The sequence below is a fragment of the Heterocephalus glaber genome, unplaced genomic scaffold (genome assembly GCF_053883595.1).
Source record: "Heterocephalus glaber isolate CG9 unplaced genomic scaffold, H.glaber_assembly_v1.0 deba00001600, whole genome shotgun sequence".
Classification (NCBI taxonomy): domain Eukaryota; kingdom Metazoa; phylum Chordata; class Mammalia; order Rodentia; family Bathyergidae; genus Heterocephalus; species Heterocephalus glaber.
The window spans coordinates 8,865,310-8,887,117 of NW_028258372.1; the positions used below are offsets into that span (position 1 = coordinate 8,865,310).

General features: G+C 35.6%; 1 protein-coding gene across 16 annotated transcripts in view; it reads left to right on the forward strand.

The window, feature by feature from the left end:
• Positions 1–21,808, forward strand: part of Rgs7 (regulator of G protein signaling 7) — a 520,574-nt gene that overhangs the window by 434,987 nt on the left and 63,779 nt on the right. For 14 of the 16 annotated variants that reach the window (XM_087194092.1, XM_021265470.2, XM_087194091.1 and 11 more), the window contains 3 exons: positions 18,116–18,180; positions 19,605–19,681; positions 19,786–19,867. In XM_087194092.1, coding sequence (XP_087050218.1) covers positions 18,116–18,180; positions 19,605–19,681; positions 19,786–19,867 — 224 coding nt within the window. The remainder of the gene's footprint in view (positions 1–18,115; positions 18,181–19,604; positions 19,682–19,785; positions 19,868–21,808) is intronic. The other 2 variants (XM_021265473.2, XM_021265475.2) reach the window with 1 other exon arrangement.

The window sequence follows — 21,808 nt, forward strand, 5'->3', positions numbered from 1 at the left end:
TATATCATGCCTAACAAGACTAAATCTGACAATTCATAATTACTGAAAGCCTTGGATACCATGAGTTGCTCAGTAAGTGTTAGTAGAGTGCACCCAGGACACACAACTCAGGAATTGAACTCCATGCCAAAATGCTTCCACAGGGTACCCTGAATGCATAGCACTTTCTCATTTCTTCTGCATAAAGTAATAGTATGTACGTTGGAATCAGACAAACTGTGCTTCAGATCCTGGCTCAGTATTTAATAGCTGTGGCTTTTGGTCAAACTTAACGTTTTTGAGCCTCAGTTTTTACATCTATAAAACTGGATCTCAAAATCAGATTCCATTTTACACCCAATAGAACATCAATCATTAATAATCAGTACTTTCCCTTTTTTCCTCTTTGTACTCTCCGCCACAGACTGCTGGTTCTCTCTGGTCCCCCTGTCTCCTTAATTAATATACTACAAAATCTTCATTTGTACCAAAGGACTCTTTTACACATTATTCATTATGTTTGACACATATCATGTTAACTAAGCAGATAGATAATAAAATGAAAGTTACCATCTCAATTATTCCTGGATTCATCAACATAAGATTTTCTTCTAGCTTTCTAAAAAAATATGTCAAGCACCAATGAACACATAGTGCTGTGACAATGATCTTAAGTGGATTTTGATTTGCAAATTATGTTCTTCTCTTGAGTTATCTTCCTTGGTTTCCTTGGAAACTTAAATATATTTAAGGTGGGCATTCTGAGTTTTCAAGGTTCATAACCATAGTGATGTGCATCATTTTAGTACCTCATGGGCTTTTCTGCACTATGAACTGGCAAAGGTGTTAGTTACTGGTAGAAAATGGAGGCTCACTACAGAGTTTTAGAATCATGTATGATCTTTGAATATTAATTTTTAAATACTATATGTTATGTGCTGAAATTGGATTGAAGATGAATTATCTTTTATTCAGTATTAGTACAAATATGTTCATATCGATGTGACCCTTATTCTGCTACACACTAAGGCTATGTCCTGCGTTATCCAGCTTGGTGGACTCATGATCAGTGTCTGTGTGAGGCATTGCCTATGAATTTTCCCAGACCTTTTGACCAGCCTGCAAGATTTCATTTTTCCAGCTGACCCAAATTAGAGGAAAAGTACTCTTTTAAAAGGAGAGCTTTTCCCCCTAAAATTTAGGTTTCTATTGTTTAATACTTCTGAGTAATTTGAAAGAAACAGAAATATGAAGAGAGAATAAATACTATCCTTTTTGTAAAAGTACAGGTAGCAGATATGTTTCCATAAAAGTACTCAAGTTATGACTGAGTAATTAGACTTACTCCAAAGTACAGAAAAAATACATTTATTTTATACATACTCTTCACATTTGGATGTGTATATGTAGGAACTGTTAACACATGGGCCACAAAAAATTATGCAGCAAAGCATGCTTTAAGAAATGTCAGGGCTAGCCAGGCATGGTGGTGCATACCTGTCATCCTAGCACTTGGGAGCCTGAGGCAGGAGGATCGCTGTGAATTTGAGACCAAGGCTAGTCTGAGCTACACACCGAGACCCTTTCTAAAAAAAGAAAGAAAGAAATGTCAGGGCTGGGGCTCTAACTCAGTGGTAGAACTTTGGCCTGATATGTCTTAGGCCCTGCTTTTAACTGCCTGAACCAAGAGAGAAGGGAGGAGGGGAGAGGAGGGGAGGGGAGGGGCCTTGTACTTTCCCAGGTTGAATTCTTTTCTGGGAGAAGATATTATATCACTTACTTTTCATTCATTCACTAATTTGAAATATTCACTGGTTTCAATTCTTTTCTCGATCCTCATGCTCTCCTTCCAACAGGAGGGAATAATTTATATTATATCTTAGACTCAGAGAAGCTAAAATCTTAAGAGTTTGCTCACCTGCAACAAAGTAGAGGATGCAGAGTGGTAATAGGTGTTAACTTTGTAATTAAAAGCTAAAGATTGCATGATCCTTGAGTCATGAGATCAGCCTTATTGTGGAGAAAATAACATGAGTAGTTCTGCCCAAAGTATTTACTTTTAATATATGTTAAACATATTGATAGGAATATCTTTTTTCCACAAATAAATGGGTGATAACCTTTAAATGGTCAAGTAAATCCCTGCTGTCCAGTAGTGAAGCCATTGGTTACAAATGGTTATTAAATGTTAATTAATTTAAATTAAATTGAAATTTCAGTTCCTCACTCTCCTAGTCTTATTTCAAGATACCCACATATGCCTAATGGCTGCTGTATTGGATAGCACCAAATATCACATCTGTATTTTTGCCAGAAGTTCTACCAGACAACATGATGGGCAAATTTTCAGGTCTGTTTGCTTCCTCTCCTTTTATACCCAGCTGATTCTTCTTTGTGTAACCCATGTTCTTATCATTCACCGGATCTGTGTAGCATAGTCTCTTCATCTTGTCTTTCCTTTGGAAAGTTTTTATTCTGCATTTGTGATAACTTAGAGTTTGCTATGAGAACATCCAGTATTCTTCCTTGTATGTTATTACAAATGTAATTTTTATTCCCTGTAATTAAATACGGGATAATACCTAAAACCCTTCAGGAATGGCTAGTACTCTCAACATTATAGTATTGTGCATTTTACTACTTTTTAATACATACATATTTTGCAAAATATAATTTTGTGTTCTTGTTTTTGCTTTGATCTTATACTGTGATCATTTACTGTATCATTCAATTCTCTTCAAAAGCATGTTTAATGGTATCTTTTCATTTCAATATCTCATTGTTTCTTTGGATACTTAGTTTTGCCTTTTCAGTTTTTCACTATTATAAACAAATCCATATGAATCATCTTGACCCAAATAATTACATTTGTCTGATTTTATTTCTTTTAAGATAAATTTCTTGAGTTAAAATTGTAGAATCTGAGAGTGAATGTTTTTAATTGCATTTACTTTTATCTAATTATAAGAGAACTAAATATTTATTTTAAAATATGTGAAGATATTGGAAATTTGAATAGATAGGACAAAGCAAAACATTAGAAAAATCTCCCTGTGAAAACCAGAAATTAAAAAAAAGATATTGATTAATAAATATATTGTTGATACAGAAAAAAACTAATGGGTAATCAATTCTCAGGATGCATCTTGTAAAGACCTACCAAATATCATAGCTTAGCAACACAGTACAACGTTGAGTATTGTTTGCTTTTCTTTCCAGATTGCATGGCTGACTGGAGCTATGGCTCCTTGCCTGTGTTCAGTGTCACAGGAGAGTATTGTTTTTGCATATCACTAGCAAAAAATAAAATTCAGGAAAAAAATCAAAGTATGTTTTCTACTAAATGCTTTCTCACCACTGGAAAGTAAAAAATATGTTAAATCAAACTATCATCCAAGGACTGTTCCTATTTTTAAGTGTGAATATTTATAATACTCTGAAATTACTGATTTGCACATTTAAAAATTTATGTTAGAAACATTTAAAGTCAAATTAAAAGTATGTGTTTTTTCAGTTTTTCCTTTTGAGGTATTTGAGCCAGAAAACATTACTCTTCAATAGCGTGCATCATGGAAGTAAGGTGACACTTAATACATTTTATAAAGAAGGCTATAAAGAAGCAATAGGCTGGCCTATTGCTAAGTAAGTATGGTTAAATATTTGTTTTCATGTACTACAGGAGAGATATGTAAGATTTCCCATGAGCTAAATAAATCAGGAAAGAGAAAAAAATGTCATTGATGTTCCTGATTGCCAGAGTATCATTTCAGCTCTAGTTGTTAGACCTAAAGATATACATATCAATGAAGACAATTTCCAACATTTTAATCTCTGCAACTCAGGAATTCTTGGGTTTGGCTCATAGTGCTGAAAGCCAAGAGACCACCTCAAGCATGAGAGAACAGTCAGATAAGATTTTTCAGCAGAAAGCAGATACAGAATATATGGAGGATGGCCAGAATATCTTGATGCCAGGTAGCTAACGTGAGAAAGGACTGCGAGATGGAAACGTTGTTCATGGGAGGATAAGCCATCTTACCACTTATTTCCACTGTGCCAGAAGATGGAAGAAAAAGGCCTTGTGTCTGATTTGCAAAAAAGAGATTTAGTTAGTTATTAAGGTTTTTATGGTACAGCTGAATCAACGGCAGGGGAGTATTAGAGGACCAGGTCATATATTAAATCATCAATCTTGAGCCTGTCTGCTAAGTGTGGAAAAAAGGAGATAACATGTATGAGAGTGATTTGCCCACGAAATTGGTATGTAAAGTAATAATCACATGTCTATGAAATGTATAGTGAAATAGTAAAAGTAATTTTTATTAACCTTCTTATGTCTCCTACCTGTTTGATACAAGGAAATAAGAAACTAGGAACATCAGTCTGAATTTTTTACCTGTACCTTAACACTTAGAGGGTTACCTGGTACATTGAATGAATTCATTTAACTTAATATAAAACTATATTCCATTTGAAAAATGAATGCTTCCATTTCCATTTCTTTGTTTTTTGTTTTTTGGTTTTTTTTACTGGGGATCGAACTTGGACCCTTGGCTTGCAAGGCAGGTGGCAGAACCACTGAGCTAAATCCCCAGCCCCCATTTCCATTTCTTATTTATTTAATTTCTATTTACTATCTGTTTCTTATTTAGCTATGCCTTAAAGAAATGTATGTTTTATGGAGAGATTATCAACACAAACATGCTTTTGATTTTTTCTAAAAAACTGAAGTTATATTTTAAGTTTATGAAGTCAAATTCTATTTTTTTCTAAAAGTATACATTCTCTTCTATCTGAAACTAACATGTAGATGTTTAATTACACTTAACTAGTGAGCTGATAATCAGTCATGCTGTAGACATTTAATCTCACATTTGCATAATACATTGTAAGTCTTAAAAAATCTTTTACATCAGTCATTTCCTTTATTACAACTACACCCAGTGAAGTCAGAAAAGAATCATCAGAATACCCATTTCTCAGGAATCTGGCTCATAGAGGACACATGACCCACCTGTCTAGGAACAAGGCATACTTAGCTGAACTTTGAAAAAGGAGTCTCTATTCAACTTTGTAAGATGTGACTTTTACTCATATTTTTCTTGGGTTTGTGGAACTGCTTGGTTCACTCATTTCTTCATAATCTTAACCAAAGTGACTCCTAGCCCATTTGTGGGTCTAAAGCACTACTCCACTCACTGGCAACTTTCCCTGCTCTCCTGGAAGCAACCAAGGAATCATGTTTAGCAAAATGAGCCTAGCAGAGATTCCAAGGGAAAAATGGGATAGAATAAACAGGTGCATTTTAAGGGTAAAAATTAAACTTCATCTTTCTCAAATCAAAGCTACTTGTTTCTAACAGTTTTGCAAAGTTCTTTCTCACCATAATCCCTTTTTTTCCTGCAAGAATCCGGCTACTTTAAAAAATTTTTTCCTTCCACTCTCCAGACTATCCTGGGTCCCGGATTCCAACAGAAGTATATATTAAACTGCCCTTCAAATCACTTTACATTTTCAAGTGCGCCTTCAATTAAGAATTCATAGTGAATATCTCCCCAAATGAGAATTATTCTTCTCAGACCATTAGGTTCAAATTCCAACATAGCCATTTATTAACTATAAATTGAATAAGTTATATGAACTCTCTGCCTCAGTTTCCTCATCTATAAACAGAAGACAGCAGTAACATACCCTTTTCACAGAGTGTTTGGGAGAATTAATTGGTTAATTTATAAATTACTATAAAAGTGCCTGGCACATGGCAAATTCTAGTTGTTGTTATAATTATTATTATTATTATCCTTGATATTATTTTCAAGATACTATTAATATTGTCATAATCTTCTAAAAAGAAGGGCATACAGGGGTATAGCTTAGAATGGAACATGTGCTTAGCATATATAAAGCCTTGAACTCTTTCCCCAATACCAAAATAAGTAAATAAAAAGAAAGGCAATGGCCTAAGAGGTCATCATCGTTAAATCAGGCAGGAGACATATTCTGTTTTCTGAAGATACTTGGGAGCCTCATCCAATCACCCCCACTGGCTCCCTTCTCTCCTCAGAGTTCCTAAGCTATAATCTTTTAGTTTTGCCTGGTGAGGCCAGAGGAATACTTAGTGGGGTGGCAACCTCTTCAAATAAAGGGTGGGATCAAGGTGTCCCTAGGTCCAGGACCTCAGCCCTTACCCAACCTCACCGTGCATATGCAGGTCTAGAAGCACTGCCTTCTCTGTCCTCTCTAATCCATCTTTGCTTTAGTTTCTGTAGAATACAACCTCACTAAGGCCAGAGCCCTGTCTGCTCCCATCATAACCTAAGGCAGAGCCTTGTACATGGTAGGCACTGAGCACATATTTGTTAAATGAATAAATAAATTAATAGAAAAAATAGTTTTTTATCTTTTTCTTTCCACATGGCCCAGCAACCTAGGTACAGCTGCTAATAGAAAATATTGATTGACCAGTTGATTCCCTGCATATAGGGTTTGGGTAACAAAAAAACAAGAATTAATAAGAATAAGGAAAATGAGGGAATAAAAAGAGTGAAAAGCTAAATTGTTCATAGAAAATGTAATTCAATGACACTAAAGTGCCTGTTATAAAACAAACTTGTCATATGTTTAAAACTGAAATTATTTTGAGATAAAATTTTAAAAATATTTCAAGGTGGTTGGTCAGGATATTCCAGATGTAGCAAGACTTACGTGGTTAAGTTTATTTAAAATACTTGGCAGTGCTAGTTCATGGCAGGAGAAGACTTCTGACAACTGAAACAGTTGTCTCTCATTATGATTTTCACTAGAAATAAGAAAGCCAATAACTTTATATAAAAATCCATCTCCAACAAGGCTTTTATAAAGATTTTTAATTTATAAAAGTATGTGCTATAATTTTCTTTTAAGTAGAAATTTCTCCAGTGAACTAAAAATAGGATAATTCCATATATTACTTTTCTTTTGTAATTAATGCAACAATTTTCAACACATCCCCTCCGATAATCCTAGCCTCCGTCGTACGGAATAGACACACCAGCTATCTTTATTCCTGTTACACAGCTGAGTAAACTGAGTCTCAAGGAGGTTAAGCAACTTGTTCAAAATCACAGCTAGTGAGGGCAGTTAAAACCCACATCTTCATACACACTAACCATTGGTTTCTCTACCATACCATAGCTTCTTTTAGCATATCTGTTTTATTCTTTCCACATTAATGATAAGAGGATAAGACAGTGAGCACAATATGACATGGATGTCCTAGGTAATCTAGCCAGTAATTTAGGATCATCAGTCTCATCTGTTTATTGTGCTGTAACAGCTTAACACTCTGCCTAAATATCTCTCCTTTTATCTCAGAAGCAAAAAAACAAAAAACAAAAAACACAAAAAAAGAGAGGGAGATGGAGAGGAATAAATTATAGATATCTAAAAGCACCAGTTGTGATTATGTTACAGAATCCATGAACACATGTTAGTAATGCATGTGAAAGCTATGCAGCACCCCTGGGCTAATCCATTGGACATCATGTTCCACTGGATGGTTTATTGAGGTGTTCTTTGAAAAGAGTTGATTTGGTTGATGAATTTAAATAAGAATAACAAAAATTTAAGAATGCTTGGGAAATTTACTTGAAAGTCAATATTTTCATCATTTTGATTGAAACAGTGGTTTAGAAATGGTAATTCTTACTCTGCTACGTTTTTAAAAGTATGCTATTATTTTAAACTCAAAGTACTATAAACAAAAGAGACAATAATGCTACATATGAAAGAATGAAAAGTGCAGAGTTATTGTAGATCACTGCCTCTAAGAGCTTTACTCATATTGTTGTTATTATAGAAAACATTCATATTAGTCACTGCTCTCCAGCACAGGGAATAAAAAAGAAACATGGTTGATTCTTACCATTCTCAGTAGCAGTGTTTTATAAAGTTACTTTGAAAACTGAATTATGGAATTTTGAATCATTGGTCCTAGGGGAAATACAAGAAAAGGTTCTTGCATGACTCTGGTTCTGACATTTTTGTCAATTGGCAGCAACAGACAGCCTTGTTTACGTGAGTTTCTATTTCAAAACATCTTATTTAATAAATATTGTTGATTCATTGATATTGAAGTCATGGCCAGCAGCACTATAACTCATGCCTGAACAAAGCTTACCTAACACACATATTCTGCAGCACAAATGTGAGAAATGTGGCATAACATGTACCACAAACATGACACTTTTACAGTAGGAGCTTTGAAACAAGAAAGCAGTGCACCATGTTTGGCCTCAGCTGGAAACATGCACTGAGCCCACTTAAGTTCCTGCCAGAACAAGTGGCTGTGAATAACTGTGAGCTACACCATAAGTTACTGACTTGAAGGCTACAGGTAAACTTTATCAAGTAGGTATTAACAAATCTGGAACCATCAAATAGTTGAGGATTGAATATAATTTTTTTTTTTTTTTTTTTTGGTACCAGGGATCAAACTCAGGTCCTTGTGCTTGCGCAGCAGGCAGTGAAACTACTGACCTAAATCCCCGGCCCTAAATGTAATTTTTAAGAGAGATTCAGAAAGTAAATTTTCGGAGAAAAATATATCTGAAGCCACATAAGGAATTGCAAGTTATTAAAATTCATGAATGTTAGGAAAACAAGTGAAACTTTTAGGATATACTTCTATTAGTATATGTTGATGATACTTAATTATGTTTATCTTGGGGCATTAGTACTTATACATATTGCATCTTAATCTTGCATTTTAATCATTTTTGCTCCCCCTTTGCCCGAAAATAAAGTTAACTTAATGGGTCTGTTTTTCTTCTTTGACAATTTAAGCAGTTAGACTAAGATAACAGACACAAAATTTATCTTTTAGGTTATGGATGAATGCAGAGAGCTGGGTGAAAAGGGGTAAAGATTCACAATGGCAATAATGGATCTTCAGTTGGAAAATAATATTCTAAGAAATGCAGATAAATGGACCCATGTGGGAAATGAGACTCAACCCACAGAAGCTTCTTCCTGTCCAGCAATTTCTGGGGCCAGTTGGAACTTTCCCTTCATCGCCACTGTCTTCATGTGTTGTGTTTCATAAGAATCTGCTCGGGGCCACAGAGACTCAGGTGCCCCATGGCAGCTTACTCACTGTTTCTTTGGCCCAGGGAGGGGACTCAGCTTCCTGGGTTTCACCATTTATTTCTGTTAGTTAATAAAGTAATGATGCCTCCTTCCCATGATAGTTGGTCCAAGCTCTAGACTAGATAATGCATGTGAACACCTTATGATAGAGCAGAGCCATATGCAGGCTGGGGGCAGAATCATGAAATAGCATTTCCTTTTCCTGAAGGGGTATTTTGTCCCAAAGGACTAGACCTTCCAAGAGCCTGCTTAAAAGCTTCCACAGCCCAGGTTCTCAGTTTCCTTAGTAGAGCTTTCTATCTTGACTTTTCAAGGCTTTATGATCCCATGTAACTAATTCCTACTCCTACTCTACATTAACACAGTCATTATGAATATACATCAGGAAATTAAATAATTAAAATCCTTTTATGATATTATCTTTAGTTGTTTTTGTCTATGAAGATTTCATTTCCCTTGCAGTTAATTAAGGTTTGAGTTGCTGTTGAGTCACACATTTCAAAAAACTAAATTCTCTGTGTTATCCTTATTACGTAACTTTTCATTGCTGTAAATGCATTGCTAAAGTACAGATCTTTAAATCAATGTTTGATATTAAGTACTCTATTGACATTAAATTTAAAATAACTTGAAAAATTATTTTGGAAATCCTGTTTTTTAAAGATAGTTATCTCTTTACAGTGAAATGAAGGATAATTTCAGTGTATATATTTTAAATACAAGATCTAGAAGTTTTAAACATACATTCATTTAGCACAGCTCTGATTACAAAATATATTTGGGTTTGGAGGAGATATGAGTAACTACTGACTAACAGAACGTAATTTCCAGTTTGCCATGGTTGCTTCCTCCTTCTTCTGCACAGAATAAAAAGAAAACAATAAAAGCAAAACTAGAATGAATAGAAGAAATCTTTAGAGCAGAGTGGAAATTAGAGATTGGTGTCACGTACCACTTTGAAATATTAACATTTTTCTGGAATCAGTAGCATTTAGCCATAGGGAAAGGATATGGTGGTATCAGACTTATAATTTCTTAAGAAATTATGGAAGCTTTTTCAAAATAGGATGAAATCATGGCCAGCCCCATTAATGATTCTTGGTATCTATTTATGAGGGCTGGAAACATGAGTCAATCATAGGAGGGCGGAAAACCTGCCCCATTTACCCCAAGTCAGCACAGGCTCTCAGACATTTGGGGGCAAGCCTAAGAGCAGAGGGGGACACTAGGAGAGCAGTGCAGCAGCACCCTTGAGGAACCGCTGGAGCTGCTGGTGAACAGCTGGAACAGAAAACCAAGATTAGCACCCTTGTTCTCCGGATCCCTGTGACCAGTACAGCAGGCTCTCTCCAAACAAGTGGCCAAACATCCAGGGAAACCATGGGCAAGAAGGAAGTCCAATGTAGGTAATAGACACCATTTGGGGAGGATCTGAGTCCTGATAGAACAATTTCAACAAATTTAGACCTAAAAGCACAGACGAATAAACTGGAAAAAAACATATTTCTGGCTTTAGTTTTGCAGGACACCATCTTCCTCTGTATTCCCTTTAGTATCTAAATAAGTGCATTTCTAAATGGAATGTGAGTACAATAATTAATGTAAAGTATACAATAAAATATAATCATTACAGTTTTAGGATGTTTAAGGAAGTTTTCCTATGTAGCTTTTTCATCATGTAGGGGGAGAGGCATTAGGAACTGTCTTAATTTCAGTGGTTAAAATTCAAAAATATATATATATTTAAGAATTTATTTGAAGATATAAGAATGGCCACTAATGGGAAGGGTAACAAGGTTTATTAGTCTTGATTTACTCAAGTTGGAGTTAAGGAAAACTCCTTCTATATAATAAAAAATGGTAGAAAATACAGGAAATACAATGAGAGAGAGGGGAGGCAGGGAAGGAGGGAGACAGACAGACAGACATGAGAAAGGAACACCAAACAATTGTTCCAAGAATGCACAGACATATTTAAATTTGTTTATTAAAAGAACAAGTATCTTTAGGTTAGGTCATAAATAAAATCTGAGAACATCTGTCAGAAGGAAAAACAAGTACAGCAAACTGACTCAGTTAAGTAGCAGGTGGTGAGGCAAATATGTGCCTGGCAAATACAAGTAAAAAATGAAATTAGCAGTTGCAGTACTAACCAAATGAAAAATAACCCCAAGTTAAAAAAAAAGTATTAAATAAAAAGGTGTTCGATTAGTGAAGGAAACAACTGATAGAAATTATATACATTAAAATCTATGATTTGAAAATATAAGAAAACAGAGATAGAAAGATAATGAAAGCTTTGGATTTTAACAGCCTTCTCTCAAGCCAGAATGGCAACAAATCAAATTTAAGTGAAGATATTCATACCTTGCCAGAAGAGTGTTATTGTAGATATTTGGCAGTATCGTAAAATTCAAATTGTGCCTATCACCATAAACTCCTGATAAGGTCTAGGGGTGGATAGTAAGAGAAACCTTTAAGGAATCTTTACTTTTAACAACAAAAATAAAAAAGAACTTAACTATTTAATATAGGAATATGAAAAACAACAAATTGTGAAACGTATTGCTGTGCAGCGTATTTATATACATACATAGAGCTTATATATATAGTGCATATACACATTTGTATATGAAGAAATCAGTGTCTACTTAAGTGTACTGAATTTGTCTGTATTATTTATTAAACTTCTCTCCAAAAACCCTGGGAAAAAATGTGTTTCATATATATGTAGTTTTTAACCTCTAATCTACTAATAGCCTCTAAATATAAAACAACAAAAAAGTCAAATCCTCCAATAAATAAATCGGCAAAGTCATGCCTAGCTAATTCTCCAAAGCAAAACAGTCCAAAAACCTCAAATGGTCAATAAAACTTTATGTTTCCACTCAGCAAATGGGTTCTGAACATCTACTATGTGCTGGGCACTGTTCTAGGCATGCAGATCCATTAGTGAACACAACAAGGAAAGAACTCTGTCCTCACAGAGAGGGAGGAGAAACCAACTAAGAAGTGATGTGCAAAAAAGAGTGCATAAGCTACATGTTAAGGGATGAAAAGTTGCATGGAGGAAAAATGGGAAAGAGGTGCTATAAGCATTGAAAGGCTTGAAAGGTGCATATTGACTCAGTAACAGTACTTTCAGGAAATGAGCAATTTCTAAAAAGCTATATACATATATATATATCAATAGATAATAACAAACAGATGGGTATAACCCAAAGTCCAACAATAAGGGCTTACTTAAATAAATTATAGTAAATCTCAACTCCAGACTCGCATAAAAGAATATTTTAAAGTATTACAGAAAAGCACTTAGTGAAATGAAATGTTAGCCACAGTGTAGCATTAAAGAAAATGCTTGTAAGATAGCATTCATTTTAGAGTTGGACCACATTTAAAGTAACTATATGTAGATAGATTTTGTAGAGAGATATTTATGTGTATGTCAGTGTGTATAAATATAAGAGAAAATCCATAATATAATATAATCCAAAATGTAAGAGAAAAATCTAGAAGCAAAATAATAACAGTAGTGACATTATAGTGATATTGTTATATTTACATTAATTTTCTTTCCTGTAGCATCTGAACTTTTGCAGTGAGGGATTTAAGGTTTTTAAATATTTCAACACTTTAGGTAAAACAGCTCGTACACATTGTTTGAATGATGGTCTTACATCTCCTTGAATGGATGTTTATGATTTCCTTTCCCATTCCCTGTTATGTTCCTCTATTCCATAACATGGGGCTTAGGCTTGTATGCCTTCCCCATTGTTTCATGTGTTACTTTTCTAGAAAAGCAAGTAGTAGAACCATGGTCATAAATGTCTCCAGGCTTTATTACTCACTGTCAAACTCTTTCCAAAGAGCATTGTCCTGTTTACATGCCCACCAGCAGCACCATTTCATGCTCTTACCATGAGAATAAGTTATCCTCACTAAAACATCTTTACCATTTAGCTGAGGGAATGTGACTTTTGTAACAAGACGTTAACATGGAAATCCGCCCACACTGTTAAGTGGCTCCTGACCAGCTATGTAAGAGCTGTGCTGCAGTGAAATACAAACCATCAGGTACTTGCTTTTAGCTCACATTGAGCATATTAAAGGCAAAACAGTGGCTTGAGGTCAGATTTTGTAACTGTTTGGATGTTGGCGGGACCTTGTTCCTACCAGCTTCAAGAGAAGGAGCCTGGGGTGCCCATCCCTCACCTCCTGTCCAGTGAGAGACTTCAAAGGACTGCTGACAGTGCTTGACAGGAGTCATTAGTCAAGGATGGGAACACAATAGGCCATAAAGTTCCAGGCCATGGAATTAAAGAGGGCAAGAGGCAAGTTGTCAAGCCATGGACAGAAAAGTTAAAAAGGAAATGATTATGATCTGTGGCCTTCACTCAAGGCAAAGAATGTCTGAATGCTTCCTTAGGCATGATCTAAGCTCAGTGTAAGAGACAGCTTTGTCCTAGACTATGTAAGAGACTTGTCCTTGTCCAAGAGGGCAGCCTAGAAGAGCACATAGCATCTTACACATATGGCCCTGTAATCCAAGGATCATAGCAATAGTCAGTCTTCATAAAAGCAGAGTAATGGGAGAGCCATAGGGATGAAAGAGGAAGCATTTTCCATAGAATCCACAAAAAATTACCTCGAGAAGTAAAAATAAACATAAAGTCTCTGTGAAGTCTAGAGAGAAATAATGCTAGATCAACATAGTGCTATCAAATAAGCAAAAAAGCAAATCCCCCATGTAAATAATGAGCAAAGACCCAAGTAGACATTTCTCAAAAGAAGATGCACAAATGCCCAAAAGATATATTAAATGTTGCTTAGCATCATTCATCTTTGGTAAATGCAAATTAGAGCCACAATGAGATACCACCTCACAACTCTTAAGAATTACTTAAATCAAAAAGGAAAAAAGAAATGTTTGACAAAAATGTGATGAAAGGGCAGCCCCTTGTACACTATTGGTGGGAATATAAATCAGTGTAGTAATTAAGGAAAACAGTAGAGAAGTACTTCAAATAATTAAAAATAGAACTGCTGTATGACCTAGCAATTCTTCTATAGGGTGTAATCCAAAAAAATTGAAATCAGTATGTCAAAGAGGTATCTGCTTTCCATATTCATTGCAACACTATTCCCAATAATAAAGATAATGGACTCAACCTAGGTATCAGCCAATGGATGAGTGGATAAAGAAAGTGTGGCACATATGCATAAGGGAATACTATTTAGCCTTTAAAAATGATGAAATTCTGTTATGTGCAATAACATGGGTTGACCTGGAGGATATTACGTTCAGTGAGATAAGAAAGATGCAGAAGACAGATACGTAATCACAATCCTATGTAGAATTTTAAAAAGTAAAAATTCTAAAAATAATTGATCTCATAGAAGGAAAGAGTGAAATGAAAGTTATAGAGGCTATAGGTAGGGATCAGAAAATAGGGAGACATTGGTTAGAAGGTATTGTGTTTTAATTAGAAGGAATAAGTTCTGCAAATCTAGTCTACAGCATGGTGACAACAGTTAACATATATACTTAAAAGCTGTTAATAAGAGAGTGAGTTTTAAATGTTCTTATCACAAAAATGTAATAAGTGTGTAAGGTAATATATATGTTAATTGTTTTTATTTAGTAATTCCATGGTGAATACATATATCCCAATATAACATTGTACAACATAAACATATGCACCTTTGTCTATTTAAAAAATAAATAGAAATTCAATTACTTATTAGTTAGCCTCTTATTTTCACAATCTGTTTGAAGTTATGCATAAAATATCATAAAGATCTACCCCAATGAGGAAAAATGCTTTCATTTCCTCTCCTTTATCCCTATTCTCCAACCCCAGAAGGATTAGAAGCCTTGTTTGGTGGTTTGTGGGGAGGGAGGAACAGAAAAGCCAGGTGGAGAATGAAGCCACAGGTGGGTACAGGAGAAGACCCCAGCCTTAAACCCAGCTTGGAGCTTTGCTTGGAGTTTATTATTTGAGATGGACATTTGCAGTAACTTGGCACTCTTGGAACTGCCCAAGCATGAAAAACAAAATTGTAGAAATTGCCTGAATTTTTAAATTCAAGAATAGAGGAAGAAGAATTATCCTACAGAATAAACATTATAATTTTTAATAGAGTTGTATCATGATAGGTAAGTTCATTTGCTTTACTTGGGTTATAAGTTGAGTATCTCATGTCTTTTCCATACTTTGATATTGGAATCTTGGTGATATTCTTGCTGATCTGTGTGGTGTGACACTAAAAAGTTTTGTTATGGACATCAACATTTTCACAGAGACTGCTGCACCTCATAGATGTAATGAAATTAAAGGAATAACCTAGTGCCAGCATTCACTTTCTATTCAATTTCTATTCAATCCAAGATGTGATATAGAAACTTTAACTTTTCCATCTAAATTCTAAGTTTCCTGTAAGCCAAATTCTATGCTTTTATCACACAACTGTTTAAATAAGAGTAGAACATTAGGACTTTTCAAGCTTTCTTTTACATAGTGGCAGAACCTCTTGTGAAATTACCCTACCAAGTTCTCAAAGTTGTCTCATTATAATTTCCTACTGCAGTATATAGATTTAAACTTGGAATTGAAATGAAGTCCTCAATAATAGGAAATATTTAAAATAGAACCACAGAAATGGCTTTTTGTAAATTGACATTTTCAGTATTTGGCAGAGCAGAAACTATTCAAGGGTTGTTTTAAAAGATTCATTCTTTGTATCTGAGCCTACATCCATACATAACACCATATGCAACACTTTTATTGGCCTAATAAGGAAAGATCACTACCAAAACACTTGGCCCCAGCCATAGTTCTGAGTATGCATAAGCAATCTTATTTCTCTGTTCTTTGATGAATTTAGAAATTTGCAATTGAATCCTAATTGGAATCCACTATCTTCTGCTTAGGCCCCCTACCTCACCCACATTTTCCCCAACTCTGGTACTCCCTGTTGATAAAGAATGAAGGTTTTTTTCTGTATTGGCCAGCATACTACAACTGTGTCTGCTCTCAACCGTTGAGGGTTGACCCTTTAACCAAATTTACTCCATCTTCAACAGCATCCAGATTATTCTCTACTCTGCTAAGCTCTACTTTTATCTTTCTGCCTCTTTACCAAAGAATTCAGTAGTTACAAACACTTTATCCTTTGAGTTAGTTTGACTTCTAAATAGCTCCTTCTGACAATGTCCTGTTAATTCATATATTTAGTCATTTCATTCATTCAACAAATATATTTAAAACCTTTACACTATGCCTGATACTTTCTGACCACACTTTTATTGTCTTCCTAGGTAATTTTCTAGTTACATGATAGGATACCATATTACAGAACACCTGCTTTCTTTGTGAGCACTCATCAAAACTGATTTTTTAAAAAAATACCTCTCCCTACTCCTGCTGTGACTTATTATTTACCTACTGAGTTGAGAAGTGTTTACCAAAAGGGCCCTGATTTGGGAAAGAACAAAAGATGACTAGAACTGTGGAGGTGACACAGAGGAGAGCTAGCTGATGAAGGGCTTAGCTGGGCTCAAGATTTGATTAAAGGTAATTCTATGGGAAAGCTGATTTTTTAAAATTAGAGATTATTTAAGAAGATTTAACCTTTTATGAAGAGACACTTTCAGGGATATTGCACATATAGTACAATTTCTTATAGTACCCATTGAGAATATCTTATTATTCTGTTACAGTCACAAAGGCCTCTAGAGAAAGTTCCTTCAGGACTGAGTGTGAACTATGAATAATCAAAATTAACATCCCGTGTTACTTTTGATTTTGAAGTTTGGTTTCTGAAAATTACTAATACTAGTAGAAAATAAAATAAATGGTAAATTGTAGAATGATGTGTTCTGAAACCATACACAGGGTTCTTGCATTTGTAGTTAATGTTAGCATCATGCCATGATTGCCTTGACCTTCATACGAGAAACCTTAGAGGACAAAAACTGAGAAAATAATCACCAACATTTGCATTTTCTGCATATCATTTTTCCTTAGGGATACCAATTGAATTTCTTTATCCAAAACTAAGGCTAATACAGATTAGTGCAAAGGTGTTATTTGTAAGCATCCCCACAGACCTAGCCTTGCAGAAAGTAGTATTTAATATGCCTCAACCAGTGGATTTACTCAGCATCTAGAACAAAGTTTATGTTGAATTTCATTGACTCAAATATCATTTAATGGAAAAAATGGTAAGAATATTCTAGAAATTGAAGCTCTACTGGAAGACCTTGTTTGTCTTGATATCGTAAGAGTCACCAGGCTACCTTGAAGTAACTGAAGAAATTTATTCCAGACATTGCTGCTGTCACCATCCTCTGCTCCCTCTGTCTCCTGTCAAGGCTGCTGCCATGATGGCCTTTATATGGCAGCTGAGGGACAGTTCTCAGGAAAATGGAGCAAGGGGAAGGTATTTTAGCTAGATGAGGTATTTTATTACCCTTTTTTTTCTAGCAACAAAACAACTGATTGATTATTGGCTCTTGTGAAATGAAGCAACGATGATGTCAAGAAGCCATCAGCTTACATTAGCAAGTCCTTGAAGCTGACAGCAGAATCTAAAAACAATTAAATATGACAATAATGCTTCCCTCTTCATATAATTCCTTTTTAAGAAGTAGTTTCATTAGTGTATCTAGATTTTAAGTTTAGCTGATGTCCTTTTTAAAAGGCTTTATCCCCACTTCTTTTTGAGAATGTTGAAATTACAACCATTTAAAGAAATGGTTGCCAAGTTGTTTAAGATGTCTCTTTACTATGACATCATAAATGATACTATGTTTGAACTTCAATAATATTGTTCCACAATTATTTATTTCTGTCTAAAAAAGGCACCATTTTCTATAGAATAGAAAATTACAACTTGGGGGAAAAGTGACAATTGTCTTGGTTTGTAATGATATATTTTTATTTATTTATAGTGCCTCTGTGTTAAGAACCAGGCAAAAATGACTGATTTTGTTCTTTCCTTTCAGCGGTTTACCTCTGCAAGAGAACAATGCAAAACAAAGCAAGACTAGAGCTGGCAGATTATGAAGCTGTAAGTACCAAGGACTTTCTGGAAAAGAAAGGTATAAAAAGAAAGGGAATAAGGGCTCTGGTCATCTCTGGGCACTCCCTTCATTGACTTTCTGCATTTATGAATCGTAAGGATTAATAATCATGGATCAAGCAGCACAATGGCTTTAAAAGTCCTTGTCTTCCTTCCCCACTTCATTCACGTTGAGGATGGTGAGATTCTAAGTACACATTCTCTGTGTAGGAGGGGGAAGCATATTTTATTTTCAGAATTTGACTTAATTATAAAGATTTAAAATAAATACTTCAGTGGCCAGGTGCAGGTGTGGGGCTGTCATCCCAGCTACTCAGGATGCTGAGGCAGAAGAATCACATGTTTGAGTCTAACCTGGGTAACTTAGCAAGACCTTGTCACAAAATAAAAAAATGAAAAGGGCTGGAAGTGTGGCTCAGTGGTGTAGTCCCCTATGTTTAATACCTAGTACTACAATTATTACTGCTACTACTACTTCTACTACTCCTAAAAAAAAGAAATATCCAAACAATGAGAATGAAAATAATTTTTGCTGTGAAACCTTCATGTTGGCCAACATGGGGAAATGCAATAAGTGAGAGTAATTTGGTCAAATGGTTGCCATGTTGTGGTTTGCTGAATTCAATGCATGGTGTAGAAATGGGACCTGGGCTGTGAAAGGTTTGCATTGTTGCCAGGACCTGAATGCACAGATTGAATCAGCAGTATGAATGTATCATTTTCCTGTTCCTCCGTAAGGTGGGCACAGAAAAACCCAGGAGATTGCAATGTCTTTAATACTTTTCTCTATGAGGTAATTTAAGTATTTAGCACCTACTGGGTTCAATATTTGGTATGTAATGGATTTTAGTTGTGTTCTCTAAGGTATATCATTCACAAAAATTAATAATTGTTTCTTTTCCTTCTAAAACTATTTTATTAGTTTTCCCATTGCTGAAGCCAAATACTGGACATATACAATTGAAAGGAAGAAAGGTTTATTTTTGCTCATAGTTCAGAGGATGTACTTCATGGTCTACTGACCCCAAGACAGGAACATCATGGTGGAAAGATAAAGGTGGAGCAAAACCTTAGTTCATGACAGTGTGGAAGCAGAGTCGGGGAACAATGCCAGAGAGGAAGGGCCCAGAGTGACATAGTGCTCAAGGTCACACTCCATGACCCACCCACAAGTGAGCGTTCCAGTCCCTTGGCTCTGAAGCTAGTTACATTGACAATTCAGTTTAACTGTCACAACTGTTAATATGAGGATTAGCTGAATTATTGAGCATACTTGTCATTTAGAACCAGAGGACACTTAGGATGTTAGGAATTCTGTACTTGTTTTCTTCACAAATCCATGTAGTAAGAAAGCTAGCAGAGAGTAGTAAAAAGGAGCACTACAGTGTCTTCACCTGTGGCTTACCTTTCAGGAGAGCCTGGCCAGGCTGCAGAGAGCTTTTGCCCGGAAGTGGGAGTTCATTTTTATGCAAGCGGAAGCTCAAGCAAAGTGAGTCCTTGTGAGTCTTTTGGAAGAATTGTTCACATTACTGCCTTCTATGCAGAGACACTCCACTTACCACTACTTATTCTTGGTTGTTATGATGTTGACAGAGTGGACAAGAAGAGAGACAAAATTGAAAGGAAAATCCTTGATAGCCAAGAGAGAGCATTCTGGGATGTACACAGACCTGTGGTGAGCAAACGCAGCCCTGTTCTCGAAAATCCCTGTTTTCAGTTGTGACAGGTGAGGGTACCCCGGGAGAGCAAGGGAAAGCCTGGGATTCTCCATTGTGCATCCCACACTTTGCGGTGAATGAGTTAAGTAAAGTTTGCCACTTGCAGGGAGATGATCAGACTTCAGTAGTGTTATTTAATGTATAAAACTATGCAGCTTTCTACCATGACATCACTTGCCCACTCAGTTTTGGCATGTGAAGTGCTTGGTGGTGCTAGAAACACTTAAAGGAAAAATACTGAGATAAAGCAGGTTTTGTGGCTGTTTACAGTTTTTGGCTACACGGTGAATGGATAAGTCAAATGTTATTTTTTTCTTTAAAAAAAAAATCTATTAATCACTTATTGGTGACTTTCACAGACTAATATTTTGTGTGGTTTCAAATTCAAATCTGCTTGTACTTTTAATGTTGTAGAATCGGATCTGAATATAATAACTTATTTTTTCTTCCTTGGTAATGTTACATTGTTTGCCTCTGCATGACAAAGACTGAATGCCCTTAATTAATTGATATCAGAAAACTTTACTGGAACCATGATTATGAGCATCTGTAAGGTAGCATGTCTAGCCTCATGTATTTATTTCTATTTTGATGCAGTATCTTTTTATTCTATCAATTTTACATAGACAAGGTAGTAGAGAATAATATTTACATAAATATTACTAGAATAAATAATAAGAAAAATCACTTAAGGATACCTAAAAATTTTTCTCCCAACTACCTTCAGAGTGAGACTAACATAGAAAGACTCCAAAGGTTTGTTTGTATATGTATTTCAATTTCAAATAGCAAAGCATTTGTTAAATTCTATTTTAAATTCACTCTTCAATTTTCAAGACAGAATTGATCACTAACTGGCTCTATCTACTCAAAATTCAGTTCGAGTTTTATTACTTATAGTGAAAAAAGATTATAAAGACACACAAAGCTTTTTCAAGAATATGAACTAGGATTTTTATTTGTGTGTTTGTTTTAAGCAACCTCTAGAAACCAGTCAGTGCACCCTGTTGCCATGTATATCCACATTATGCTTCCTGGGTATCTGGTGGCCCATCTGTAGCCTCATTGAGCTTACCTGACCTGGGCCTTCCTGGGAACCTAAGAGGACTCACAACTCCTCAGCTCCCCTGGCCACTCACTGCCATTCCATACTCAAGCTTTCAGAATGTGAAAACTGCTCACGACTCACCCCCTGCTCCTTTGCCTAGAATGACTCAGCTGGTCCTTTATCCTTTGTGTGGTCCTGGTTTAAACAGAATCTGTCCACAGTCTTTTCTCTCTCTGTAACCTGAGTCAGGCTCCTGTCCTCCCTGTTGGCCATCAGCAAGGAGCACAGTGAGTGTCCTCGAAGTCCCTGCCATGTCCCTTCCAAGGGTTCGAAGTAGGAAGTCAACCCAAGGAAAGCCCAGCTCCAGAAGCCACCTGGAAGCAGTTAGCTGTAGCTCCCTTATTCAGCTTGAAGATGCTTATGAGGAGCCTTATATCATCCACCATGAAGATGATATGCAAGACTATGTTGATTATTTTCCAAAGGTTCTCCAGATTGTCTCTGTGCCTTTGAGAATGGCATTCACTTAAATCAACTCTACCTTCAGCCATTTATTTTTCTTACACTACAACTCCTTGCATTACTTTAGAAGCATTACCTACCAGCAGATTTAAAGTTTAAACATTTTAAAGTGGTCTCAGATATTTGTGAATTATCTGAAGACCATGTCTGCCATGCAGATCCTTTTATCTTGTCTTGAGCCTTCTGAGTCCTTAGTGAGTGATAAATGATAAAAATGATGAAGACAGGGCCCTTAGCCTCAAAAATCTTTCAATGGCTGTTTTCTCAGTCAAATGCATAAGGTATATCTCTCTTCATTGTAGTCAATTAATAAACAATAAGTATTTTT